Source organism: Bufo gargarizans, chromosome 3 (genome assembly GCF_014858855.1).
Source record: "Bufo gargarizans isolate SCDJY-AF-19 chromosome 3, ASM1485885v1, whole genome shotgun sequence".
NCBI classification, from domain to species: domain Eukaryota; kingdom Metazoa; phylum Chordata; class Amphibia; order Anura; family Bufonidae; genus Bufo; species Bufo gargarizans.
Window position 1 is genome coordinate 95151391 of NC_058082.1, and position 26096 is coordinate 95177486.

At 43.6% G+C, this 26096-nt stretch overlaps 1 protein-coding gene across 3 annotated transcripts in view; it reads right to left on the reverse strand.

Moving 5' to 3' along the window:
* The window catches only part of LOC122931269 (methyltransferase-like protein 7A), a 54957-nt gene that overhangs the window by 12134 nt on the left and 16727 nt on the right, over positions 1–26096 (reverse strand). Inside the window, exons 2-3 of one of the 3 annotated variants that reach the window (XM_044285327.1) lie at positions 16013–16042; positions 507–1879 (exon numbers count right to left, since the gene is read on the reverse strand). In XM_044285327.1, the coding sequence (XP_044141262.1) occupies positions 1838–1879; positions 16013–16042 (72 nt within the window). In that variant the 3' untranslated portion in view covers positions 507–1837. Of the gene's footprint in view, positions 1–506; positions 1880–15831; positions 15853–16012; positions 16043–26096 lie in introns of those variants that run through there. The other 2 variants (XM_044285329.1, XM_044285328.1) reach the window with 2 other exon arrangements.

A 26096-nucleotide genomic window follows, 5' to 3' on the forward strand; every position in this document is an offset into this window, starting at 1 on the left:
TATTCATACTCAATAGTTCTGACAAATCCCCCCCCCTTCTTCCCACGTTAGTCAAGGATCCCCTTAAGACCTAACTGGGAGAAGGTCGGAAGAATTTTTATTATTATTTTTTTATGTTGGAATAGATTGCCCCCTTTCTACCCATTCTGATAAAGGAGTATTTTTGTTCCTTTTAGGATTTAACTGGTAAATCTTCCTTGATAAGATGATCAACCAAATGAACCATCCTATTGCGAACACGTGCAACATGATTTCGACAATATTAAAATTAAAATTTGATGATAATAGTTGATGATCTTGCAATGAATATCTGACAGTATTTATCGTTATATTATCTTTCTTTACTAATAATTCTATCGTATGGTTAGGTTTATTATCCAGTAGAAACTTTAAATCTGGATTAATGGGAATTTCTTTTCCCTGAAAAGCATCTACAATCAAAACCTCACTTTCCCATACATCATTATCTACGGGATAAAGGGTAACATCCCCAATAACTACTTTAGCATTCTTAGGTACTTGAACTAGAATAACTGAAGTGGGTAATAAGATCTTTCTATTCTGTATTAGTTCCTTATAATACACATTAGCTTCCTTTTCATTGGTACTTACTAACCATTTGTTTCCTACTAAAATGGCTCGTACACTCTTTTCCTCAGTTTTACTAATAGTTACTTTACATTTTTCGGATCCATATTTTACATAATCTAATCCACATAATGCTTGTGATGCATCATACACAAATGGCTTCCCATCACATTGAAAATTATTATCTTTAAATTTTACACATTCATTTAACATAGGTATGGAAAACACCTCGGGTTCGGACGTTCGATAAGCAATGATTTCCGGAGTTTGTATTTTTAAATATAAATCATTTTGATACGTCCCTACATTATGAATGTATTTCATCTGGAATATGTTTTTATCATCTACAACCGGTATTGATAATAAAAAACAAATCTCCATTCTTTCGGGATCGATATATAATGGTAATGCACTTCCCATCTCAAAGGATAAATTAATGTGGAATTCTTCCATGGCTTCTTCACTTAATTCATTAAACATTTTCCTTATCACGTCCCGTGAAACAAAATATAATGGCACACGACCCTGAATTAAGTCACTCATCCCGGTTTGTATTTCATTCAAAAATGATAATGTGTGGAACATAATTGCATCTTTTATAAATAAAAGTTCATATTTAAATCGTTCATGATTCTGATGTAATTTAGTAGAATGTGAAATTAATTCGGAGTGAAGATTTGAGGTTACAATAATATTATTTACGACGTCCATTAATTTTCCCATGTTCGCCTTTTGGACCTCAATCTCCTGATATAGGAGTTCAATATTTTCCTTCAAATTTCCCACTTCTGCTTGTAAAGTCTTAACGGAAATTGAATTAACTGCTGAGGTTGTAGTAGCCACCACCATTCCTAATGTAGTAAAAACAATACTAGCAATTAAAAACCCAAGGAATCTTTTGGGTCGTTCATTCCGGGACATAGTTTGTAGAATAAAGGGTTTCCTTGCATGTTCCAAAATATCCTGTACTCTCATTTGAGCTCGATTCATATGGACCTGGTACCATTCTTGCATCTCTTCCAACTGAAATTGTGAAGTATTATATCTTCTCTCAATAAAGGTTCTGGGATCCAAATTTACAAAAATTTTCTGTGATAGAATCTTCTTTTCTACCAATAAGAATCCCGGAGCATCTTGTAACATTATTCCCGATGATGGTCCCGACTTGATGATAGGTTCCATCCGAAATTGGTCGCCAAGGATTAATATCATCCACACAATGGCTGTAGTCCTGGTATTCATCATTACTTCAGGGAATCCACGCCTCAGTTTCGCCAATTACTTCCTTTTTCTGTAAAAAGAAATTAAGAGTATAAATATATAGATATCCTTGTCCATTTAAACATGCGGTTTCCTAACTTTATTATATAAAATACTTTGTAAAAAGACACCAGAACTGGAACATCTGTGAACTGAGAGAAATCAGATTAACGCATCCTTATTCATTCTCTTATTCAGCGTCATCTTCTATGATTCTCAATTCTGATCTTGGATGACATACTCGCAGTTGATTTACATGGACCCATTTCTCGATGAAACCATCTTTGGTATTAATTTTTACCTTATAAACTACAGGTGATATTTTATCAATTACATCATACGGACCTTTCCATGATGGTAGAAATTTTCTTTCTTTTACCCGATCCCGGGCAAAGTTATAGAGATACACTCTATCTCCTACCTCATATTCCTTTTTGGTCGTTTTCAAGTCATAATAAGTTTTGTTACTTACGGCGGCTTTCTCAAGATTCTTCTGCGCGAAAGCAAACGCGTGTTGAAGATACTTACGAAGGTCCTCCACATACTGATGTGTCGTGGCTGCATTGATCAGGTTATGATCTGATGTGCGATACAACAGATGTTGAGGAAGTACCATTCTTCTTCCTGTCATCAGCTCAAAAGGTGACATCTGGGTAGCCGTACTTGGAGTAGCTCTAATGGCCATGAGTACTAATGGTAACCTTATATCCCAGTCTTTACCCGACTCCTTAACATATTTCTTAAGGATGTTGACAATAGACTGGTTATAGCGCTCAACGGATCCGCTAGATGTTGGACGATAAGCAATGTGTAATTTTCTCTTCACACCCAACATCTTCCACATCTTCGCCATTACCTCACTTACAAAGTGTGATCCACGATCTGAATCAATCCTTAATGGTAACCCAAATCTGGAAAATACATGGTTAATCAACAAAAATGCACAGGTCTCGGCTGTGTTATTGCGGGCCGGTAGACACTCTACCCATTTTGTAAACACACAAGTGACGGTTAACATGTATTTATTTCCTCGGGATGACCGGGTAACAGGACCAATAAAATCGATTTGGATGTCAGACCATGGTAATGAAAAACCTTTCTTCTGAAGTGGAGCACGATGTTTAGGACCTTGCGGTTGAAATTGCGCACATACCAAACAACCTTGACAATAACTTTGGACATCCTTTAACATATGAGGCCAGTAGGCATAATCACGTAGTGACTCATATGTAATCTTTTCTCCACGATGACCAGCTGTAGGTGCATCATGGGCATGCTGTAACATTAAACCTCTAAATGTAGTAGGAACTACCCACTGCTGAATACCATTTTTAGAGGTTCTCATTAATAACCCATCCTGAATACTAAATTGGGATTTGGATTTCATAAGTAATCGGAGGTCTTCTTTTTGGGTATAATTATCCTCCGATATGGGATTATTATTAGGATCCTCAATATGTTTATAGAAGATTCCCAATATAAGATCTTCCTTCTGGCTTTTAATCAGATCCTCACTAGAAGATTCTTGGCTCCACTGAACTATACTATTTTCAGTTTGGGCCTTAGTTTGTTGTCTAGTGATAGCGTCAATGGGAATCATCTCTAGTAAATGATCTATATTCACATGATCACCACTTATGGCTCCTTGTTTAGCTAGTTTATCAGCTAGGTCATTACCCTCTTTATCTTTATTTTGGGTTTTGGAATGACCTTTAGTCTTTTTCCAATAAATGGTTAGATCATTTTGTCGGACTAGCTCATCTATGGCACAAAACAACTTGGCGTGTTTCACTGGTTTGTTATTGGACCGTAACATATGACTCCTCTTCCATGTGGGCATATATTCTACAAAGCTGTTCCGCACATAATTTGAATCAGTAACAATGACGAATTCCTTTATATTGTGCTCTATAGCAATTTTAACGGTTTGGTAGACAGCTGCTAATTCGGCTACCTGGCTACTCTTAGCACCAATACTATAACCTATTGAAATACTCGGGCACCCATCTATCCACGTAATTCCAATTCCTGCCACTAGTTTTCTTTCATCCCCTACAATGGCATGGTAAGCACAACCATCTATGTACGCACAGGGGAGTAGAGAGCAATAGTCGTCTTCATACACTTTGTAAGGGGAAGATTTTTGTTCCTCTAGAAAATCATCTATCGGTTCTTCCGTTTGAGAATTATCAGCGCAATTATGCAGTTCAGCAAGTCCTTGGGCTACTGGACACTTTTTATTTTGCTTATACTGAACTTCCAACGGCCATCCTTGTAAAGACAAGGTCCAAGCAGTGATCCTGCTGTTAGACAAGTTACCATCCCTAATTTTATCACTCTGTAGATATTGTAGGGGTTGATGGGCCGTTTCAACAATGATTTTCTCACCCTGTATAAAACTTCTAAAGTTTTGAAGCGCCCAGACTGTGGCTAGTAAAGCTTTTTCACAGTTGCTAAACTTTATTTCTACTGGTGACAGTGATTTACTTGCATAAGCTATAACTTTATGCAATTTATCTTGTTTTTGGCATAGGACAGCACTAATACTAAGATTTGTAAAACCAGTTTCCAGATAAAAGGGTTTACCCCCCTCGGGATAAGCTAGACATGGGGCTTGGGTGAGTCTCCTTTTAAGCTCAGACATAGCTTGTTCCTGATCCTCCCCCCATGTCCAGGGTACACCTTTCTTTAACAATGTCAGCAATGGTTTACTAATCTCAGCATAGTTATCAATGAATTTGCGGGAGTAATTCATCATACCCAGAAATGATCTTAATTCACTAATGTTGGTAGGCGTTTTAGATTTCATAACAGCCTCCACCTTTTTCTTCTGGGGATTCAGGCCTTCACAGGTAACCTCATGTCCAAGGAAATTTACCTTAGTTCGACACCACTGGGCTTTCTGTAAAGAAATTTTCACACCTGCCTCTTTCAACTGATTCAGTACATGCCTAATTTCTTGAATATGCTGGTCAAATGAAGTACTTTTCATCAAAATGTCATCTACATAAGTTAAATTTCCTCTTTCTGTGGCATCAGGCATAGCCTTATGTAAAAATACAGCAAATTCATGACCTGAATTTATGTACCCAAACGGTAGTCTAGTCCAGGCAAACTGTTCTTTACCAAAAGTAAAGGCTAATTTGTATTGATCTTCAGGGCTCACTTTGATGGTCCAATATCCCTGAGCGCAATCTAAGGTGGTAAAGATCCTAGCGCCTTGCATTTGTACCAAGCATTGGTCTATATATGGCACGGGCCAGCCGGACATATATACACGTTTATTTAGCTGACGAAGATCAGCACATAAACGCCATTGACCATTCGGTTTAAGAATTCCAAGAATAGGATTGTTATAAGAACTGTGTACTGGTCTTATAATACCTCTCTCCTTGAGATTTTGGATTATTTCCGCTAGCGAGTCGTAACAAGCTAGTGGAAGACGATATTGCTTGATATAAACGGGAGGTGCCTCAGGATCAGTCTGAATCCTAGCAATGTGTATGTCAGTCAGACCACAATCAAAGGAATCTTTAGCAAAGATATCCTTGAATTCTAAGAGAACTTCCTTTAGTTGTTGTCGCTCTGGGTCATTGGAGCATCCATCAGCTAATGAGATTTGTTGCTGGACCATTTCCATAAACCCTGGAAAAACTTCTGGTTGACCTATTTCATAGGTTTCCTCCAACCTGTCAGTGAGGTCATGATTTGACTTACCTGCTTTTTCAGCAAACTCATGATATTCCTGGGCTTCCTGCTCATTGATTGTATGATCAAAGGTAAGAGAGGATTCCTCTACCTTACAGGTACCTTCTTCAAGATTAAAAGGATATACTGAACTAATGGTGAACAATCCTTCAGGAGAAGAATAAAATGTTTGTTCAACCAATTGTTCTTCTGTTAGATACGATTCAGGTATTAGGCCAATAATTATATTCTGAAACCCAAAAGTATAATAATCTGAATCTAATGCCATACCAATGATAGTGTCTTTAGACAAATGAACTTCATTTGGCATACCATTATTCACAATTATTTGGGTTTTAAAGGTTTGTAAATTCACCATAGGGGTATGATTTACTGAAATACCTAATAATTGCATTCTGTTTGACAGGCATATCAATGCATCACCATTCTTTAATTTTTGGCCTTTTGATACCTGAATGGGTAACAGGAAATTATTAGTACCTGGAGGGATGATTATATCTCGTGGCACTAATACACTGACTGCATAAGGCAGTATCTGGGATGACTTGAGTGCTTCATGTTCATCCATAAAACCTTCAGGATTCCCTTTTAATCTTGTCCACAATGTGGAATTCACTATATCCACATGGATAGCAAAACGATGTAAAATATCGTTGCCAATGTACATAGGATATCTGGGTTCATCAAGCACCAGGAATAAATGAGTAGACGATTTTCCTGCAATAGAAATGGTTAATATACATTTTGCAATTATATTATGATCATCAGAATCATTATCTAAGTCATGTATCCAATTATCTTGTGGATTTGGATATCGAATCACTTTAGAATTGGCCACTTGATTTAGTAGATCCCTACTAATATAACTGTTTTCATAGCGCAAATCCAATTTAGCCCTCTTAGTTCTTCCTAAGTCATTCACCTGTACTGGGAAGAACATCTCATCATCCACCTTTTCCATTCCCACTAGGAATTGTTCGTGACCATTAAACCCAATAGGGTCAGTAGTTTCTGGGTGTAGGTGGATTGTAAGAACATCCCCTTCCAAACAGACATCTTTTACTCGTTCAGGAGACACACATATGGTGTTATCTTCCTGTTCACCTATAGTGGAATTTGGAGTGATTTGCAGGAAAGAGACATCAGGGACTTGGCTATTTCGGAAATGTACCTCAATGGAATCCGGCCTTTCCTCTATCACATGGCAGTTACGCCTATTGTGATAGGATTGTGATTGTTCATAATTAATGGGCATCCTCACTTGAGACCATATCACCTTATTAATAAAATCAATAACTGGACTTAATCTTTTCAGGAAATCAATGCCAATAATTAATCTATCAATGGGCATATCCACGATCAATGTAGGATGGCTAATTACTTTGTTTCCTACTTTAAAATCCAGCCAAGCTTTACCTAAAACCTTGAGGGCATTGCCTGAGACACTTACCAGGTTAGCATTAAAACTTTTTAACTTATACCTGTTAGAAGATACCTCCTGCAATTGTTGGAAGTATTTTACAGATAATAAAGTTGCTTGGCTACCTGTATCTATCAAGGCTATTATTGGCGAGAAATTATCAAATAATTCAACTTTCATATAATATCTATTATCTATTTCCTGTATGGAACAAAGATATTTGGCATGATTATTGAAATGGTTTTCCTGCTCAGCAGTTAGACTTGTCCTCAACTCCTCCTCCTTCCTTTTATGAGCAGGATCGCATGTCTTCTTCTGTGCAGCTGAAGACTTTGTGTGCTGTAAGACAGAACAAACAGGTTTCCCCTCCCCCTTGCCATGTGGCTTTGTAAGGGTTAAATTCCTTTTAAAGGGAAAGACAATTATATTAGATTGCTCCACTTTACATACATTTAAGTCATCAACCTCTGCAACATTTGACATACTTACCTGCTTCTCCCCCTTTATATTTGGGGAGGATTCTCTATAGGAGGGGTTACCCCTAAAAAAGGATTTTTAGGGTTAGCAGTGATTGTTTTAGACAATTCCTCCATCCGCTGCATCAACATACCAAACTGATCTTGGATTTGATCCATTCGATCATATAGGTTACTTCTCTTTCTCCCATAACCTTTGGGAGATTGATTTTGGTACCGATATGATTGTGATCTCCCAGAACCATCTGACTCAGAACCACTTTGAGCCCTTTCTGGCCTACGTTGATATCCCCTATAATAATTATTCTGATATCTTTGAAAAGGAGGGAACCGTCTATTTCTAAACTCCTTCTGGTGGTTTGGGTTCTTTTCAGCAACATTTGGACCCTTATTCCCATCTGGCCTAGGCTGAATTTTATTTGGCTCGGAAGGTCTAGGAGTTTTTAACACATCAGCATAACTTCTTTTAGGGCTTTCAAATTTTCCCTGATCTCTTTTTATGTGAGTTTCTATTACAAGCAGATCTCGGTGGGACCTCCAATTTAATGTCGGAATATTTATGCTGTCTCCGATTGACAGTCTATATGATTTATGTGAATAAATTAAAATCGGCAATAAAGGAGATTCTAACTTATTATCATAAATATCAAGCTAAAACAAGCTCGTGATCTGCGTTGAATTGAAGACAAAACCCAGTTACAGACAAAATATATATGTAATTTATTAATACAATTTATAGTGCAAAATAATATATATAATAAAATTGACGGTAATAAAATTCACTCAATGATATGCAAAATAGTGGTAAAGACAAAAATAATTGAGAACATATATATATATATACACAATTATGCCTTCTTATAATAATACCCCTCACTTATTTTAAAAGTCAATTTAATACTTGATTTCTCTCAGCCGACAAATGTCCGATTAAACCCAAATCTGGTTTATCTTTTATCTATATAAATATATATATATTATCAACCATACTGGTCTAGAACTGAATTCAGTTCCTTGGAGATAATACCGTGTTTTCACTAGTATATTTTTAATCTCCCTGTATTGGATTAATTTTCAGGATGATGCTGCAGGTACACCCCAATCTTATTCCAAAACAGATACTATACACAAAGTATGGTTAATTGAATATATCTATAGATATGTATTATATTAATTAATTATCCTATAAAATATAGGTAAGGTTATACTATACCAAAATGTCAGCTAGCAGGAATCAGTTTCAATGGTTCTAAGATGGCTGCCTCCAATGACTGGCAAGATGGTCAAGATGATGTTCAGAGAGAGAGCCAGATCGACCTCTTCTGTCAGCCCATACCATCTTTTTATCCTCTCTTAGAAAGGGCTTGGCCAAGTTTTATCATTAACTAGTGACCTCACTTTATAATTAATAGAACCTCCCTCTAGGGAAAAATATACCCTAGATCTTTGTTACCCTAACACTAGATGGCACTAGTATTCCATACAAAAATCGAAGCATTAATTTATTTCTCTTTTTCATATACTAGCAATAAAATTTAATCTAAGGTTTCAGACAAACCTTGAGAAGATCTTAAAGAGACAATGAGTTTTATACTTGGTCAACTAACTTGTGTATCCTTAAGTCTTTTGACCAGACTTGATTAAATCAAAATAAATATGGCTATCTCAATTCATTGTTCTTGGATGAGACAGGGTTTGTTCATGATTACCTGTGTCCACATCCATTCCAGGAAAGAAATAATTAATTTGTGTGTTCCACTGAGACAGATTCTAAACATGACAGAGGAGTTTATACCTCATTTCTAATCTTACAATTGAATATATCTATGAGGACTATACTCTTATATATATACTATATATTCAGCACACCTATTAAAATTGATTATATAAAATCAATCTACTCCTATATTGATTAATATAAAAATCACAAAGAAAGATTAGAGTCTTTCTATTTACTAAAATCATCAGAATTCAAATACATTGTCTTATCTAGGCCATCACATTTCATTAGACCTTGGGACATCTCCTTCTCACAAAACAGACTTAGGTAAACACTTTGGTATATATCGTAAACCTTAGGTTAGCGATTTCAGAGTAAAAAAAAATCCTGAATTCACTCTGCCTTAAAATAAGACAAAATGGTTGTCCCTTAGGCTCATGTCCATTCACTTATATAGGCCTTATAATTATGGACTTTATTCATACTCAATAGTTCTGACAGTGAACCAGCTGGAAGAACATCTTAGGCAAGACACCCCTAAGGAAGAGATCCTGGCGTCATTACCCCTATTTAAGATGGCTGCATCCTTTGTAGCAGACGCCTCAGCAGAGTCCATAAGATTTGCAGCAAAAACAGACTCCCTAACCAATACGGCAAGGAGAGCCCTGTGGCTAAAACCCTGGTCGGGGGATATAGCCTCCAAGAATAAACTATGCGCCTTACCCCTTAAAGGTTCTCACCTCTTTGGTCCGGTACTGGATGAGATCCTGGAGAAGACAGCGGACAGAAAGAAGGGGTTTCCGGAGGAAAAAGGAAAGAAACCTTTGCCCTTTCGTAAGACAACCAGCAGCTTCCAGGGCACTCCCAGAGGTAAAGGGAAGACTGGAAGGTGGAGCTACCCCAAAGGGGGAAAAGGTCGAGGTTTCCTTTTTAACCCCAATTCCAAGCCTGAGAAACAATGACGCCAGGCCAGTAGGGGGCAGACTCCAGTTCTTTTGGGAAGAATGGACCAGGATAACCAAAAACCAATACATCCTGGAATCCATCCGAACGGGGTTCAAGATAGAGTTTCGCCTTCCTCCTCCTCATCTATTCCAGACCACAGTCTTTCAATCGACCTCTCTGCAGGACCAGCTCCTGACGGACATCCAAAAACTTCTGACTTTAGGCGCAATTGTACAAGTCCCTCCTTCAGAGGAGTTCAAAGGTCACTACTCAAAACTCTTCCTCATCACAAAACCAGATGGCTCCAAGAGAACCATCATCAATCTGAAATTTCTGAACAAATGGATAACACATCATCATTTCAAGATGGAATCAATAAAATCTGCAATTCCGTTGATAAGCCCAGGGGCGTTCCTATGCACCCTGGATCTAAAGGACGCATATTATCACGTCCCCATTCACCCTCATTGTCAGCAATATTTGAGGTTCGCAATCAAGAAGGACGGAAGGATTATGCATTTCCAGTTCCAATGTCTCCCGTTTGGAATTTCATCAGCCCCACGCATCTTCACAAAGGTAGTGGCGGAGATAGTTGCCTATCTAAGACAGAGACAGGTAACTATAGTCCCCTACCTAGACGACTTTCTGCTTGTGGCAGACTCAGAGGAGGAGTTAGAGCTTCACAAAGGAAGGACTCTATCTTTACTCACTCGTCTAGGATGGAAAATAAACCTGGAGAAATCGGACCTACAACCAGCAACGCAAAAGAAGTTCCTAGGAACCCTCCTAAATTCCGTGACCCAGTACTCTCTTCTTCCCCAAGACAAGCAAGTCAGCATAAGGGAAAGAATAAGAGCCTTCAAACTAAAGAAAAAACGGACTCTGCGGGAAGCCATGCAGGTCCTAGGACTGATGACCTCATGCATCACAACTGTTCCTTGGGCCCAGTTCCATACAAGAACCCTCCAGGCGGAGGTCCTCGCTTCTTGGGACAAGGACCACAGATCACTAAACACCAAGGTATCTCTTTCAGACGGGGCGGTAAACTCCCTCTCCTGGTGGTTGGTAACAGAAAACCTGTCCCGAGGAGTTGCCTGGAACACGATACCGCTCAAAACATTAACCACGGACGCAAGCAGCCATGGTTGGGGAGCCCACCTAGGGGACCAGTTCTTTCAGGGCAGTTGGTCCGACGCAGACGCCCTAAGATCCTCAAACTACAGGGAATTGAAAGCGGTCTGGGAGTCCCTAAGAGCGGCAGAACATCTCCTCATGGGTCATCATGTCCGAGTGCTATCGGACAACGTAACAACAGTTTGCTACATAAAAAGACAAGGAGGGACGAAGAATCCTCATCTCCAGGACCTAGCGAATCTCATCTTCAGCTGGTCAGAGGAGAAGATCTTGTCCATTTCAGCCACACACCTGAAGGGATCTCTCAATTACACAGCGGACTTTCTCAGCCGACAATTAGTCAGGCCAGGGGAATGGAAGTTGAACCAGGAGGTATTCCAAATGATTTGCCAACAGTGGGGGAGACCTCAAGTGGATTTATTTGCGTCCAGCAGAAATACTCAGCTGGACTATTTCTTCTCGCTAGACCCAAGAGGAGGACCACTGGCGGTGGATGCTCTTTCCCAACCTTGGGATATGAGCCTAGCCTACGCTTTTCCCCCACTTCTCCTCATACCGCTAATCCTGAAGAAATTGAGAGGGTGCTCATCCACGCTGATCTTGGTAGCTCCAGCTTGGCCCAAGAGAGCCTGGTTTTCGGTTCTAAAGACCATGTCCATCAGGGAACCAATAACCCTTCCAAGAAGACAAGACCTACTATCACAAGGTCCTCTGTTTCACCCCAACCTGGACAAACTGAACCTTACAGCGTGGATCCTGAGAGGCAAACCTTAAGGAACAAGGGACTCTCGGACAAGGTAATTTCAACTTTACAGAGCTGCCGCAAACCTATTACAAGAGCAATATACAACAAGATTTGGAAAAAGTTCTCATCCTGGTTGTCACAGAACCAGGCAGATGCCAGATCCCCCACGGTGGGTTGTATTTTAGAGTTCCTTCAGGAGGGGTTTGATGCAGGTCTGAAACCCAGCACACTCAAAGTACAGGTCTCGGCACTCAGCTGTTGTCTCGATACTCCCCTTGCAGATCATAGGTGGATTAGAAGCTTTCTAAAAGCAGCTTCCAGATTGAGGCCCACTTTAAGACAGTCGGTTCCCCCCTGGAGTCTGAACGTAGTTCTAGAAGGATTATGCGATCCTCCGTTTGAGCCGATTGGGCAGATATCCGAAAAATTTCTGTCTCTCAAAGCAGTGTTTCTTCTGGCTATAACCACAGCCCGCAGGATAGGGGAAATCCAAGCCTTGTCAATTAAACAACCTTACTTAAGGATTTTGGATGACCGCATAATCTTGAAGCCAGACCCAGCCTTTCTACCTAAGGTGGTCTCTGCTTTCCATAGAGAACAAGAGCTAACACTCCCTTCATTTTGTTCCCTCCCCAAAAATATACAGGAGGAAAGATTCCAGAGGCTGGACGTTAGAAGAGCAATCCTGGCCTATCTGGACAGAACCAGTTCCTGGAGAAGATCAAGTAATCTGTTCATCCAGTTCGGTGGGAAGAATAGAGGCTTGAAGGCCTCAAAACAGACGCTGGCTCGGTGGATTAAGGACACCATCAGAGAAACATACAGGCTGCAAGAAATAGCCTGCCCCTTAAATCTGAAGGCACATTCCACGAGAGCAATGGCAACTTCCTGGGCCGAAAGGGCCGACGCTACAATTGACCAGATTTGCAAAGCGGCAACCTGGTCTAGCTTCCTGACTTTTGCCAAACATTACAGGCTAGACGTTTTGGCCGGACAGGACTTGGCCTTTGGGCGGAAAGTCCTTCAGGCAGTAGTCCCCCCCTAGGAGATTCAGTTGTTAGTTCTCCATGGGTGCTGTCATGGAGGGACGTCCTGGAAATACTGGTTTAGTTTACCGGTAAATCCTTTTCCAGGAGTCCGACATGACAGCACCCTGTACTACCCTCCCCGTTATTCTGGTTCCAGCCTTGTAAGCAGTGTGAATATAACATTGTATTAATAAAGGTGTTGGATCCTATCCGGTGTAGTAATTTGGTAAAACACTGGAGAGTGGGAGGGGTGGGGGCCTTTTAATCTCTCTCGCTTCCTGTCCCTACAGAGACCAATAGGACAACCTCCATGGGTGCTGTCATGTCGGACTCCTGGAAAAGGATTTACCGGTAAACTAAACCAGTATTTTTCTCCGAGATAGGTCATTGTATGTTCTTAAATGAAAAAAAAATTTTACAGCCAGCTTGTCCCGTTGCCTCTCAGAGAGGTCATAAAGCCGCAGTCAGAGGACGTCGTGGAGCATGCGGCGGTCGTGGTAATGTGAGTATTTTCAATAAAAGTTTTATAATGTTTTTTTTTTTTTTTTAGGGTTCCAGAGTCTCTACCAGAACAGATGAGGAGAACATCAGCGGGTTTTACATTGACAACGACCAGATAGTGGAGGAACGACCACCGTTGTAGGACCACACCAACCGCCGCCACGAAGACCATCATGCCACACGGCTCCTCTGGCTTGAGATATGTGAGGTCATTGTGCCAAATTGGGACGACCTCAGAGACAACGGGACGAGTGCTGTAAGTATACAGTATTTAATTTGTAAATAGCATACCTGTATGTTTTATTGATCAAAAGTGGTTTACCGTCTATTTGATGTGGGTCACTGCCACCGATAGTTTAATACCATTTTTTTTTTTTTTTATGGTTGTTGTGGCAGGTTCAAATAAATAGTAAACCATTTTTGATGTCAACAAATTATGTATTTTAACCCCTTCAGGACCCTGACATTTTTCACCTTAAAGGGAACCTGTCACCGGGATTTCGTGCATAGAACTGAGGACATGTGTTGCTAGATGGCCGCTAGCACATCCGCAATGCCCAGTCCCCATAGCTCTGTGTGCTTTTATTGTGTAAAATAACCAATTTGATACATATGCAAATTAATCTGAGATGTGACCTGTCCCTGAGATGAGTCCAGTGTGAAGGAGCCCAGCACCACCCCGCATTCCCAGAATCTCCTCCTTTCTCCCCGATGTCAGAAAGCTAGAACGCCGTAATCTCGCGATGTGCGAGCTAGCGCATGCGCAGTTCCTTCCCTGAAGCTGTTGCCAGCACAGGGGAGGAACACTATGACGACACTGAGCATGCGCTAGCTTGCGCATCGCGAGATTACGGCGCTCTAGCTTTGTGACGTCGGGGAGCAAGGAGGAGATTCTGGGAATGCGGGGTGGTGCTGGGCTCCTTCATGCTGGACTCATCTCAGGAACAGGACACATCTCAGATTAATTTGCATATGTATCAAATTATTTGTTTTACACCATAAAGGCACACAGAGCTATGGGGACTGGGTATTGCGGATGAGCTAGTGGTAAATAGAAACGCTGGTGAAGGTAGAAAGACCAATTACAGGCAACCTGTGGCCAGCAGGCTGCCTGTTTAAAAAGCCCAGACTGGTGAGTCACATGACGTGGCCAGCGTCACGTGATTCGCATAACACATCCCAACATAGCCGAGCGCTGATCATCATTATCGGCGCTCAGCTCTCCTGCTGCTTCTTGTCTAAGGGACGAAGGGCGCCGGTCACGCCTAGGAGGCATGCGCGGTCGGATCCTCGCTGCCCTCTGGTCCCCATGGAGACGAGGACACTGTCCTCGCTCCGCTATGCGCGCAGAATGCTGGTGGCGCTGCGAAGGCAGAGTGCGCCGTCGGCCTCCCGTGACAGTAGGTGTTCTGTAGTATGGCACTTTTTTGAGGAAAGTGTGGATGACAAAAGAATAGTAGCAGTAGCAACCTCACCACCACCAGCATGATCCACCACATGGCATCCAAGCACCGTAATAAGAGGGACAAATGCCTGGGTCCACAAGCTGTCTGCGGGTTACACCAGTGCCTCTTCTTCCCCTGTGTTACATGCTGGCCAATCCCGACCTTCACCTGGACCTTCGCAAGCACCATTAGCGACCACATCCACTTCTGTGTCCCAGGGCAGCGTACAAATGTCCTTCCCCTAAGTCTTTCAAATACCCAGCCACCCACCCACAGGCCATAGCACTAAATGCACAGCTTTCCAAATTACTGGCCCTGGAAATGTTGCCATTTAGGCTTGTGGACACTGAGGCCTTCTGAAGCCTGATGTTTGCGGCCATCCCGCGTTACGCAGTCCCCAGCCGCCACTATTTTTAAGGTGTGAAGTGCCCGCCTTACACCAACATGTGTCCCGTAACATCACACGTGCCCTGACCAACACAGTTACTGGGAAGATCGACTTAACCAGGGACACATGGACAAGTGCATTCGTCTAGGGACGCTACATTATCCTGACGGCACACTGGGTGAACGTTGTGGGGGCTGGGAGCGAGTCATCCCCTGGGATGGCACAGGTACTACAGACGCCAAGGATTGCGGGCCGATGTCGATCAGGGTTTCTGCCAGCACCTACGTTAGTGGCTCCAACCCCCACTTCTCCTCCTCCACCTCCTCCACTTCCACCTCCGAATTATCCGCGTGCACCACCAGTCAGCCATCAGTCGGTAGCTGGAAGCAGTGTAGCACTGCAGTGGGGAAGCGGCAACAGGCCCTGCTGAAGTTGATATGCTTAGGGGACAAACACCTCAAGGATTAAATGAAGGTTTCACTTATGCATCATTCCTGTAAAATACAGTAATAAAAAGAAAAAGCAGGAAACTCAAAATTAAAAGTAGGAAATCAAATCTGACCTTTAAGATTATAACTACAGAGTAGTGGCCGATAACTAGATTCAAATATAAAAAATTTTTTATTAGAGAGCAAGATAAATCTAAAATATTACCTCCCAATGGATCCAGCAGTACGAATTGACCTGTAAAAATAACAAAGAGACAAAACATTATAATTAGAGCAATATCTACCAACAAACATAATCTGGAATAAAGAAATAACACCAGACAGACTATTGAATAATTAACAAATAATAAAAAATTAAAACAAAAAACAAAAAAAAAAAGAGGGGGAAAAAGGGAAAAAAAATAGAGATATATAAGCCAAGTACCAGAGAAGACGCATATATATGGTTATCAACAATAATAGAGCAAAAATGAGAGTGGCATGATTCTAAAGAAAAAGAAAAAGTGCCAAAATAACTCAGTATTGATATGTACACTATCTTACAGTAATATTCCTACAGATAGAACACCCAAAGAACAATAAATAATAAATAATCAATAAATAAATAAATAAAATAAACACCAGCATGAGGAACTGTAATCTAGTGGCATAATAAGTGTCGAACATGTCTACCAGGCAATAGTCTAAATATAAATTCACAAACAGTATCCTTAAATCCCCAAGGGTCATTGTACCGATCGGAATAAGCAAGTACGAAATCTTCTAAGTACGGTGACATGCGCACATAGAATGATTGCGCGATTCCTGACCTAGGCATGAAAGTAAATAAATCGCGAACCAGCCAGAAGTTCTAAGTGCAGAGACATGCACGAGAATACAGAAAGATCGCGCGATTACTGACGTCAGGATTGAGCGAACTAAACAGCCAACAGAGCTGCACGCAACAAGCCACCAGGCAATAAGAAATTATGTCACTGGTTTCCAATCGTCTACGTCATTGGAGTAGGAGGTAATAAATATATCCAACAACGGTCACCTCTGTGCAGACTGCCCGATCCCCTGAAGACGCCATGTATATGGCGAAACATGTCGGGGGGCAGCGATTTAGTTAGTTTTTAGATCACAGCAGACCCAGCTTTAGTGTTAAAGCTACCGAGTAGCTATTAGGCAGCATAGGTAGTGACAGCGCTGCTATCAGAAACTGAGTCAAGGAATTGAATAAGTAACAGAGTGTCCAGTGAGCAGAAAAGTGTAGCGATTAAATAGCTACCATTACAGCAATCGAGCTCAGCAAATGTCACAAAGTGTCTGCAAGTATATACACTGAAAAGCTAGCAAGCAGTGGCAGTGATAACAGTGCCATTACAGTTAGTTTAGAGAGCACATACAGAAGCTTTATTGTTTAAAGACAGCCAGTCTTATAATAAACTGCCACAGCATTTTCAAGCTAGCATCAGAACAGAAAAAAATAATAATCTAGCACACTAAGGGTCTGCCGTGGAGATTTTTAAGTCAGTAGGTTAGATGAAAGTGCTCACAATTTATTAAAATAAATAACAATAAAAGTTAAATTTTATCAAATAAAATACCAACAATAAAGAATGCACATGTCAAGAGCAGGCAACTAGTAGTCCCTGACTAAATGTAAATAAATATAGGGGACAAACAGCACACCGCTGCAGAGCTGTGGCAGGGGATAAGAGACCAGACTGAGCTGTCATTCTCGCCACTCAACCTACTAACAGGCATGGTTGTGTCTGATAATGGATGTAACTTGGTGGCGGCTTTGGAGCTCGGCAAGCTCACACACATCCCATACTTAGCCCACGTCTTAAACTTAGTGGTTCAGCGGTTTCTCAAAACCTACCGCAATTTGCATGAGCTACTGTACTGGTAAAAGGTGTGCCGCGTGTGTACGCATTTCTGCAAGTCATCAACAGCTTCAGCCGGGCTTTCAACGTTGCAGCAACGCTTGATATTGCCAGCTCACTGGCTGTTGTGCGATATGAGCACGCACTGGAACTCGACTGTCCCACATGTTGGCCAGGCTTTGTGAGCAGCAGAGGGCAGTAGTGGAATACCAGCTGCAACATGGTCGTCGCCTTTCCAGTCAGCTTCCGCTATTCAAAAGCGAGGAGTGGGCATGGATGTCTGACATCTGTGAGGTTTTAAGAAACTTTGAGGAATAAACACAGGTGGAAGTGGGGGAAGATAGACCACCCTCGGTTCATCTTCTCAGCACGAATTGGACGATAAAGAGGAGGAGGAGGGGGGGGGGGAGCAGGAGACGGTTGCTTCCGCTACATAGGGTAGAACCCATGGAAGTTTAATTCCATCTGTTCAGCGTGGGTAGGCAGAAGAGGAGGAAGAGGAGATTGAGAGTCATCCTCCTGATCACGACAGCGAAGTCTTGACTGTTGGTACTCTGGCACACATGGCTGACTTCATGTTAGGCTGCCTTTCCCGCGACCCATGCGTTATACTCATTTTAGACAACACAGATTACTGGTTGTTCACCCTTCTCGATCCCCGCTACAAAGAGACCTTCTCATCTCTCATTCCTTTGGTGGAGAGGACTAGTAAAACATTGCAATACCAGAAGATCCTTGTTGAAAAATTGCTCCAAAAAATTCCATCTGACAACGCTGGCGGGAGAGTCCCTACTTCCTTGGGCAACTGAGGAGGGGAGACAAGGGGAACACACAGCAGTTCCAAAAGAGGCAGGGCAACACTCTCCAAAGCCTGTGACACCCCGCCAGCACCCTCACCCTGATGCACGGCCGACTGTCACAAGGAGGGAAACATTTTGAAATATGGTCAAGGAGTACATTGCAGACCGTGTCAGCGTTCTCAGTGATCCCTCAGTGCCTTTCAACTACTAGGTGTCCAAGCTGGACACTTGGAAGGAACTGTCGTTCTACGCCTTGGAGGTGCTGGCCTGCCCCGCCGCCAGCGTTTGGTCTGAGCGGGTATTTAGTGCTGCTGGTGGCATTATAACAGATAAGGGTATCCGCCTGTCAACTGAAAATGCTGACAGGTTGACTCTTAAAAAAATGAACAAGGCCTGGATTTCCCCTGACTTCTCGACTCCACCAGAGGAAAGCTGATGTGATGAACCAAAAGGCACTTTAAATTTGTTGTGTAAGCAGGTATGAAGGGGCACACTCAGAAGGGAACACAATGGTGAATATAATATATTATTTTAATGATTTTGCTTTTGAGCGAGAGTTCTATATAAAACATACCGGCACTGACATGGGCACCAGATTCGCCCCCAGCGATGCCAACTTATTTTTGGCTCAGTGGGAAAAGGAGGTCATTCTACCCAGGCTGGTGCTATGGCGGCGTTACATAGACGATATTCTATTTATTTGGCAGGGTACAATTGAATCCCTTGAATTGTTCCTGAGTAACATCAATAACAATGATAGGAACCTGGTATTCAGCCCCATGATCAGTAAAGAAAAGGTTGAATTTTTGGATCTAGAGATACGGGTGAAGGATGACCAACTGCATTGCAATACGTTTTTCAAGCCAGTGGCCAACAATAGTTTCATCAGGTTTTCCAGCTGCCATCTTCCACGATGGTTGATCAACATACCTACCAGTCAGTTCCGTAGACTCAGACGGAACTGCACGGTTGACAGCAAATTTGAGGAGGAAGCCACTGGCTTGAAACAACAGCTATTGGAAAGAGATTACCCCGTCCAGATAATTGATAAATCACTAGAGAAAGTACAAAAAATGGAAAGAAAGGATTTTTTTCTTGGCTAGGCAGCCCCAACTGCCAGATGAAACATTGAGGATCATCCTCCCATTCAATTCCCAGTATAGGACAATGGAAAGGAGCATCCGGAAGCATTGGGAACATTTGCTGAAGGATAAGGTGATAAAATAAAGCATTCAAATAATAAATTTTATATACACCATTGTGTTCCCTTCTGAGTGTGCCCCTTCATGCCTGCTTACACCTCACTTGCTCCTTGTTGGTCCTGAGGGTAGGACTGGAGGGTGAGCACCTTATCCGTACGGAGAGGGGGTGAGCCGCTGTACCTTTCTTATTTCACTTTAAATTTGTTGTTTAGAATGTTTTGAATACACTGTATTCCCATGTACCCCTTCCACAAGAAAAAATTTTATATGGTTGAATCTTCCTTTTCTCCTCCTCCTCTTCCATCATATTAACATGCCTATTCGCCGCATATAATTCCCTAGCAGATAATGTTTTATAGCAGGGGTGTCAAACTCAAATTCATCGGGGGCCGTATCAGCAGTTTGGTCATCCTCAAAGGGCCGGTTGTATCAGACTTATGGGGGATCTGTGGGTGACACTTATGGGGGATCTGTGGGTGACACTTATGGGGGATCTGCCCACCCCTAGGACCGCCCCCTAAAACCGCCCCTTTAGAGAACAGGGATGCAAGTAAAATTTGTGGGGGCTATAAAAGTCCAGCCCAGCAAAGAAACCCCCCAGATGGGGATGGCACTGTTAATGGGGGATCTGGGGATGGCATCCACAGATCCCCCATCCTATAACAGTGCCATCCACAGACCCCCCCCCCATCCTATAACAGTGCCATCCACAGACCCCCCCCCATCCTATAACAGTGCCATCCACAGACCCCCCCCACCCCATAACAGTGCCATCCACAGACCCCCCCCACCCCATAACAGTGCCATCCAGACCCCCCACCCCATAACAGTGCCATCCACAGACCCCCCCCACACCTCATAACAGTGCCATCCACAGACCCCCACCCACCCCATAACAGTGCCATCCACAGACCCCCCCATTGCCGCTCCAGTACAGACTAGTTATAAAATGTGTACAATTAATAAGGATTCTATTCATGAGGCCCCCTCTGCAGTAGAACATTCAATATAGCCACATCCTACTCACAGGGCTGTTATCTTAATGCTGGCCGGGCAGACGAGCGGCAGCGTCACGACTGACGTCACATGCCTGCGCCGCCTCCTTCATTCAGAAAGTAGGCCGGGCACATGACGTCAGTCGTGACGCTGCCGCTCGTCTGCCCGGCCGGCCAGCATTAAGATAACAGCCCTGTGAGTAGGATGTGGCTATATTGAATGTTCTACTGCAGAGGGGGCCTCACGAATAGAATCCTTATTAATTGTACACATTTTATAACTACTGGAGCTGGGGGCCGGAGCACAGTGAACGCACCGGCCCCCAGCTCCTCCTCCCAGTCCCTCCCCGCTGATACATCGCAGCCTGCGATGCTGGAGCATGGCAGGCTGCGATGTCAAAAGGTGGCGGAACGCCGTTCAGGTGCGTTCCGCCAGAAAAAAAGCCCTGCCGCTCATTATGCGATTTATTATCACTTCCTGCAGGGGCCGCCTGCAGGAAGTGATAATAAAAGGTGAAGGCTGGCGGCCGACGGCGGCTACGCGGGCCACATGACGAGGTCTGGCGGGCCGGATTCGGCCCGCGGGCCTTGTGTTTGACACCCGTGTTTTATAGGATCAGCTCACCTGCAGGCCCTTGCATATAATTTTTTTAGAGGGTCAGCTCACCAGCAGGCCCTCACCTATAATATTTTAGAGGGTCAGCTCACCAGCAGGCCCTGCCCTACAATCTTTTACAGGGTCAGCTCACCTGCAGGCCCTCACCTACAATCTTTTACAGGGTCAGCTCACCAGCAGGCCCTCACTTACAATCTTTTACAGGGTTAGCTCACCAGCAGGCCCTCCACTACAATCTTTTACAGGGTCAGCTCACCAGCAGGCCCTCACCTACAATCTTTTAGAGGGTCAGCTCACCAGCAGGGCATCCCGACAATCTTTTAGTGGATCAGCTCACCTGCAGACCCTCACCTACAATCTTTTACAGGATCAGCTCACCTGCAGGCCCTCACCTACAATGTTTTACAGGGTCAGCTCACCTGCAAGCCCTCACCTACAATCTTTTACAGGGTCAGCTTACCAGCAGGCCCTCACCTATAATCTTTTACAGGGTCAGCTAACCTCCTGATGAGGACAGCGAAGTCTTTCCTGTTGGTACTCTGGCACACATGGCTGACTTCGTGTTAGGCTACCTTTTCCGCGACCCGCGCATTATACACATTTTAGACAACACGGATTACTGGTTGTTCACCCTTCTCGGCCCCCGCTACAAAGAGAACTTCTCATCTCAAATTCCTTTGGTGGAGAGGACAAGCTAAACGGTGCTATACCAGAAGTGCTATATTTTTTTTTTGTGGAAAAATTGCTCCAAAGTTGATAGGACAGACATCCAAATAGATTGTCGACAGCACCGGGACATGCGATAATCTAGAAGTTATCTAGAGTCAACACAGCAGCAGCAGGCCCTCGCCCATAATATTTCGAATGGTCAGCTCACCTGCAGGCCCTTGCATATCTGTGACATACAGGGTACTTTTTGCGTAGACGCTGCGAACAGTGACATTACCTGTGGTACCTCTCCTGTATAACATTTCCTCATCCTAAATACCTGTGACATTCCCTGTAATTTTTTATTACTCATTCCAATGACAGAGCCTAGAAAGAGTCATGAATTGTTATTTTTAGTCGCTACCTCCCAGAGTCGGGAGTGGGTAATTTGCGCTCCCCCGGCTGCCTTGTTTGGAAGTGGTAGCCATAGCCATTTCTCAGGCTCCCTCTCCGGAATCCAACCCTGATTCCCCGTTACCCGTGATCACCATGGTAGGCGCACAAAAGTACATCGAAAGTTGATAGGGCAGACATCCAAATGGATCGTCGACATCACAGGGACACGCGATCACCCAGAAATTATCTAGAGTCAACAAAGCGGCAACAGAGCCTCGCCCATAATGTTTTGGATGGTCTGCTCACCTGCAGGCCCTCGCATATTTGTGACATACAGTGTTCTTTTTGCGTAGACGCTGCAAACAGTGACATTACCTGTGGTACCTCTCCTGTATAACATTTCCTCATCCTAAATACCTGTGACATTCCCTGTAATTTTTTATTACTCATTCCAATGACAGGGCCTAGAAAGAGTCATGAATTGTTATTTTTAGTCGCTACCTCCCAGAGTTGGGAGTGGGTAATTTGCGCTCCCCCGGCTGCCTTGCTTGGAAGTGGTAGCCGTAGCCTTCTTTGGCTCCCTCTCCGGAATCCAACCCAGATTCACTGTTACCCAAGATCACCATGGTAGCCGCACAAAAGTACATAGAAAGTTGATAGGGCAGACATCCAAATGGATTGTCGACATCACGGGTGTCACGATGCGCTCTGTGCGTGGTTCCAGGAGGCAGTGACGGCCGAGGCGCGCGTCATCAGCGCATCCGGTGTCGCCCGTTCCCGTGTGAACCACACTGGGGCTGAGTGCCGAGCTGATCATTCGGCGCTCGTCTGTATGGGCTGCATTGGTACTCAGGAGTCATGTGACGCTGGCCACGTCACATGACTCCACTAGTGCACTATTTGAACAGGCAATCTGCTGGACACAGATTGCCTGTTATTGAGGTCCTTCCTGCATGATACTCGCCTGGTTTGTTTGTTCCTGCTTGACTTTCGATTTCCCGTCTGTCTCATCCTCTGGTCTTGGCGTGTCCTCCTGGTTTGACTTCGGCTTGTCCTGACGATTCTCTGTTTGCTCCTCCGGTACCTTTTCTGCTCTCTTGGTTTTGACGCGGCTTGTTTGATCTTTCTGTTTATGTGTTGTTTGTCTTCCCTGCACTATCCTAGCTAAGGGTTTGTCGACCAGTTTTCCCTTGTTGCTAGGACTTGCGAGGCAAGTAGGAAGGGACAAGGGTGAGGGTGGAGTTCAGTGGTCACTACCCCACCCCCTGTGTGTGACAATGGGGACGTGCGATCAGCCAGAAGTTATCTAGAGTCAACAAAGCGGCAGCAGGCCCTCGGCCACAATCTTTCACAGGGTCAGCTCACCAGCAGGCCCTCACCTACAAGTCCAGTCTCACTATCCAAGAGTCTGGTCAACACAATCCTCACCGCCGGGGGTCACATAACTAGTTAGCATGGAGGAATCTCGGTCGTTATCGGAATTAACCAGACAAATCGCTCCATTAACTCAGAACGGCCATGCACCACCACCCACAGAAAAGAGCTATCAATCTGTCAATCCTTTCTGTGTCGGGGCCGGGTGAGGTTTCCTGTGTTCAGTTAAATTAAGCCGCATGCTCCACTCCTGGTGGTGCTCTTCCGTCAATTTAAGTTACAGCTTTGCAACCATACTTCCCCCGGAACCCAAACACTTTGGTTTCCCAGAAGCTGCTCGGCGGGTCATGGTAATAATGCCGCCGGATCGCCAGTCGGAACTACGACGGTATCTGATCGTCTGCAAACCTCTGAATTTGTTCGTGATTAATGAAAAGATTCTTGGCACATGCTTTTGCTTTGGTCCAAGAATTTCACCTCTGGTTGCGGATGCCCCCAGCCGTCCCTCCTAATCATGGCCCCAGTTCCAAAAACCAACAACATAGAACCGGAGTCCGATTCCATTATTCCTAGCTGAATTATTCTGGTGACCTGGCCTGCTTTGAATACTGTCAATTTTTCAATGGTCAACTAAGCAGCAGGCACTCTCCCATAATTTTTTTTAATGGGCAGCTCACCTGCAGGCCCTGCCCTACAATCTTTTACTGGGTCAGCTTAACTGCAGGCCCTCACCTACAATCTTTTACTGGGTCAGCTCACCAGCAGGCCCTCACCTACAATTTTTTACAGGGTCAGCTCAACTGCAGGCCCTCATCTACAATCTTTTACTGGGTCAGCTCACCAACAGGCCCTCCACTACAAGTCCAGTCTTACTATCCAGGAGTCTGGTCAACACAAACCACACCCTGACGGCACACTGGGTGAACGTTGTGGAGGTCAGGAGCGACTCGGAAGCTGGCACCAGACTTGACCTCCAATAGATCCTTGTTTAAGGTTTTAAAGTTTGCTCATTACAATTACAGGACCTTGAAAGAGTCCTGTATTATTATTTATCGTCACAACCCCCCCGAGTCGGGAGTGGGTAATTTGCGCGCCTGCTGTCTTCCTTGGATTTGGTAGCCGTTTCTTAAGTTCTCTCTCCGGAAACGAACCCTGATTCCCCGTTACTCGTGGTCACCATGGTAGGCGCCCAAAATTACATCGAAAGTTGATAGTGAAGACATCCAAACGTATCGTTGCTGTCACGGGGCGTGCGATCGGCCCAGGGTTATCTACAGTCACCAAAGCGGCAGCAGGCCCTCGCCAATAATTTTTTTCGATTGTCAGATCACCAGCAGGCACTCACCCATAATTTATTAAATGGTCAGCTAAGCAGCAGGCACTCATCCCTAATTTCATTTTTGATTAATGAAAACATTCTTGGCAAATGCTTTCGCTTTGGTTCGTCTTGCGCCGGTCCAAAAATTTCACCTCGGCACAATACAGATGCCCCCGGCAGTGTCTCTTAATCATGGCATCATTTCCGAAAACCAACAAAATAGAACCAGAGTCCTATTCCATTATTCCTAGCTGAAGTATTCACGCGACCCGGCCTACTTTGAACACTCAAATTTTTTCAATGGTCAGCAAAGCAGTAGGCCCTCAACCATCATTTTTTGATGGTCAGCAGCAGACCCTCACCCCATTAGAGGCCATTGCCCCTAATGTTTTACATGGTCAGATCAGCAGGCCCTTGCTCCAAATGTTTTTGAGGGTCACCAGCAGGCCATCAATCATAATTTTTCAAGTGTGTGTATGATGCCCTTCTTTTATGTGTAACTAGGGATGAGCGAACCCGAACTGTACAGTTCGGGTTCGTACCAAATTTTGGGGTGTTCGTGACACGGACCCGAACATTTTCGTAAAAGTCTGGGTTGGGTGTTCGACGCTTTCTTGGCACTTTTTTAAAGGCTGCAAAGCAGCCAATCAACAAGCGTCATACTACTTGCCCCAAGAGGCCATCACAGTCATGCCTACTATTGACATGGCTGTGATTGGCCAGTGCAGCATGTGACCCAGCCTATATTTAAGCTGGAGTCACGTAGCGCCGCACGTCACTCTGCTCTGATCAGTGTAGGGATAGGATGCAACTGCTGCTGTTAGGGCGAGATTAGGCAGGGATTTACTCTTCCAAAACACTTAATGAAGTGATCGATCTACAGCTGTGAATCATTCAACCTCTGCTATTTAAATGCTCACTGTTTTTAGGCTGCCCAGAGTGTTTTTCTGTCATTTTTTTCTGGGGTGATCGGCGGCCATCTTGTGTCTTGTGGTGCGCCAGCACAAGCTGCCACCAAGTACATTTAACCAATAGAGTTTTTTTTTTTTTTTTTTGCTATATCCTATAT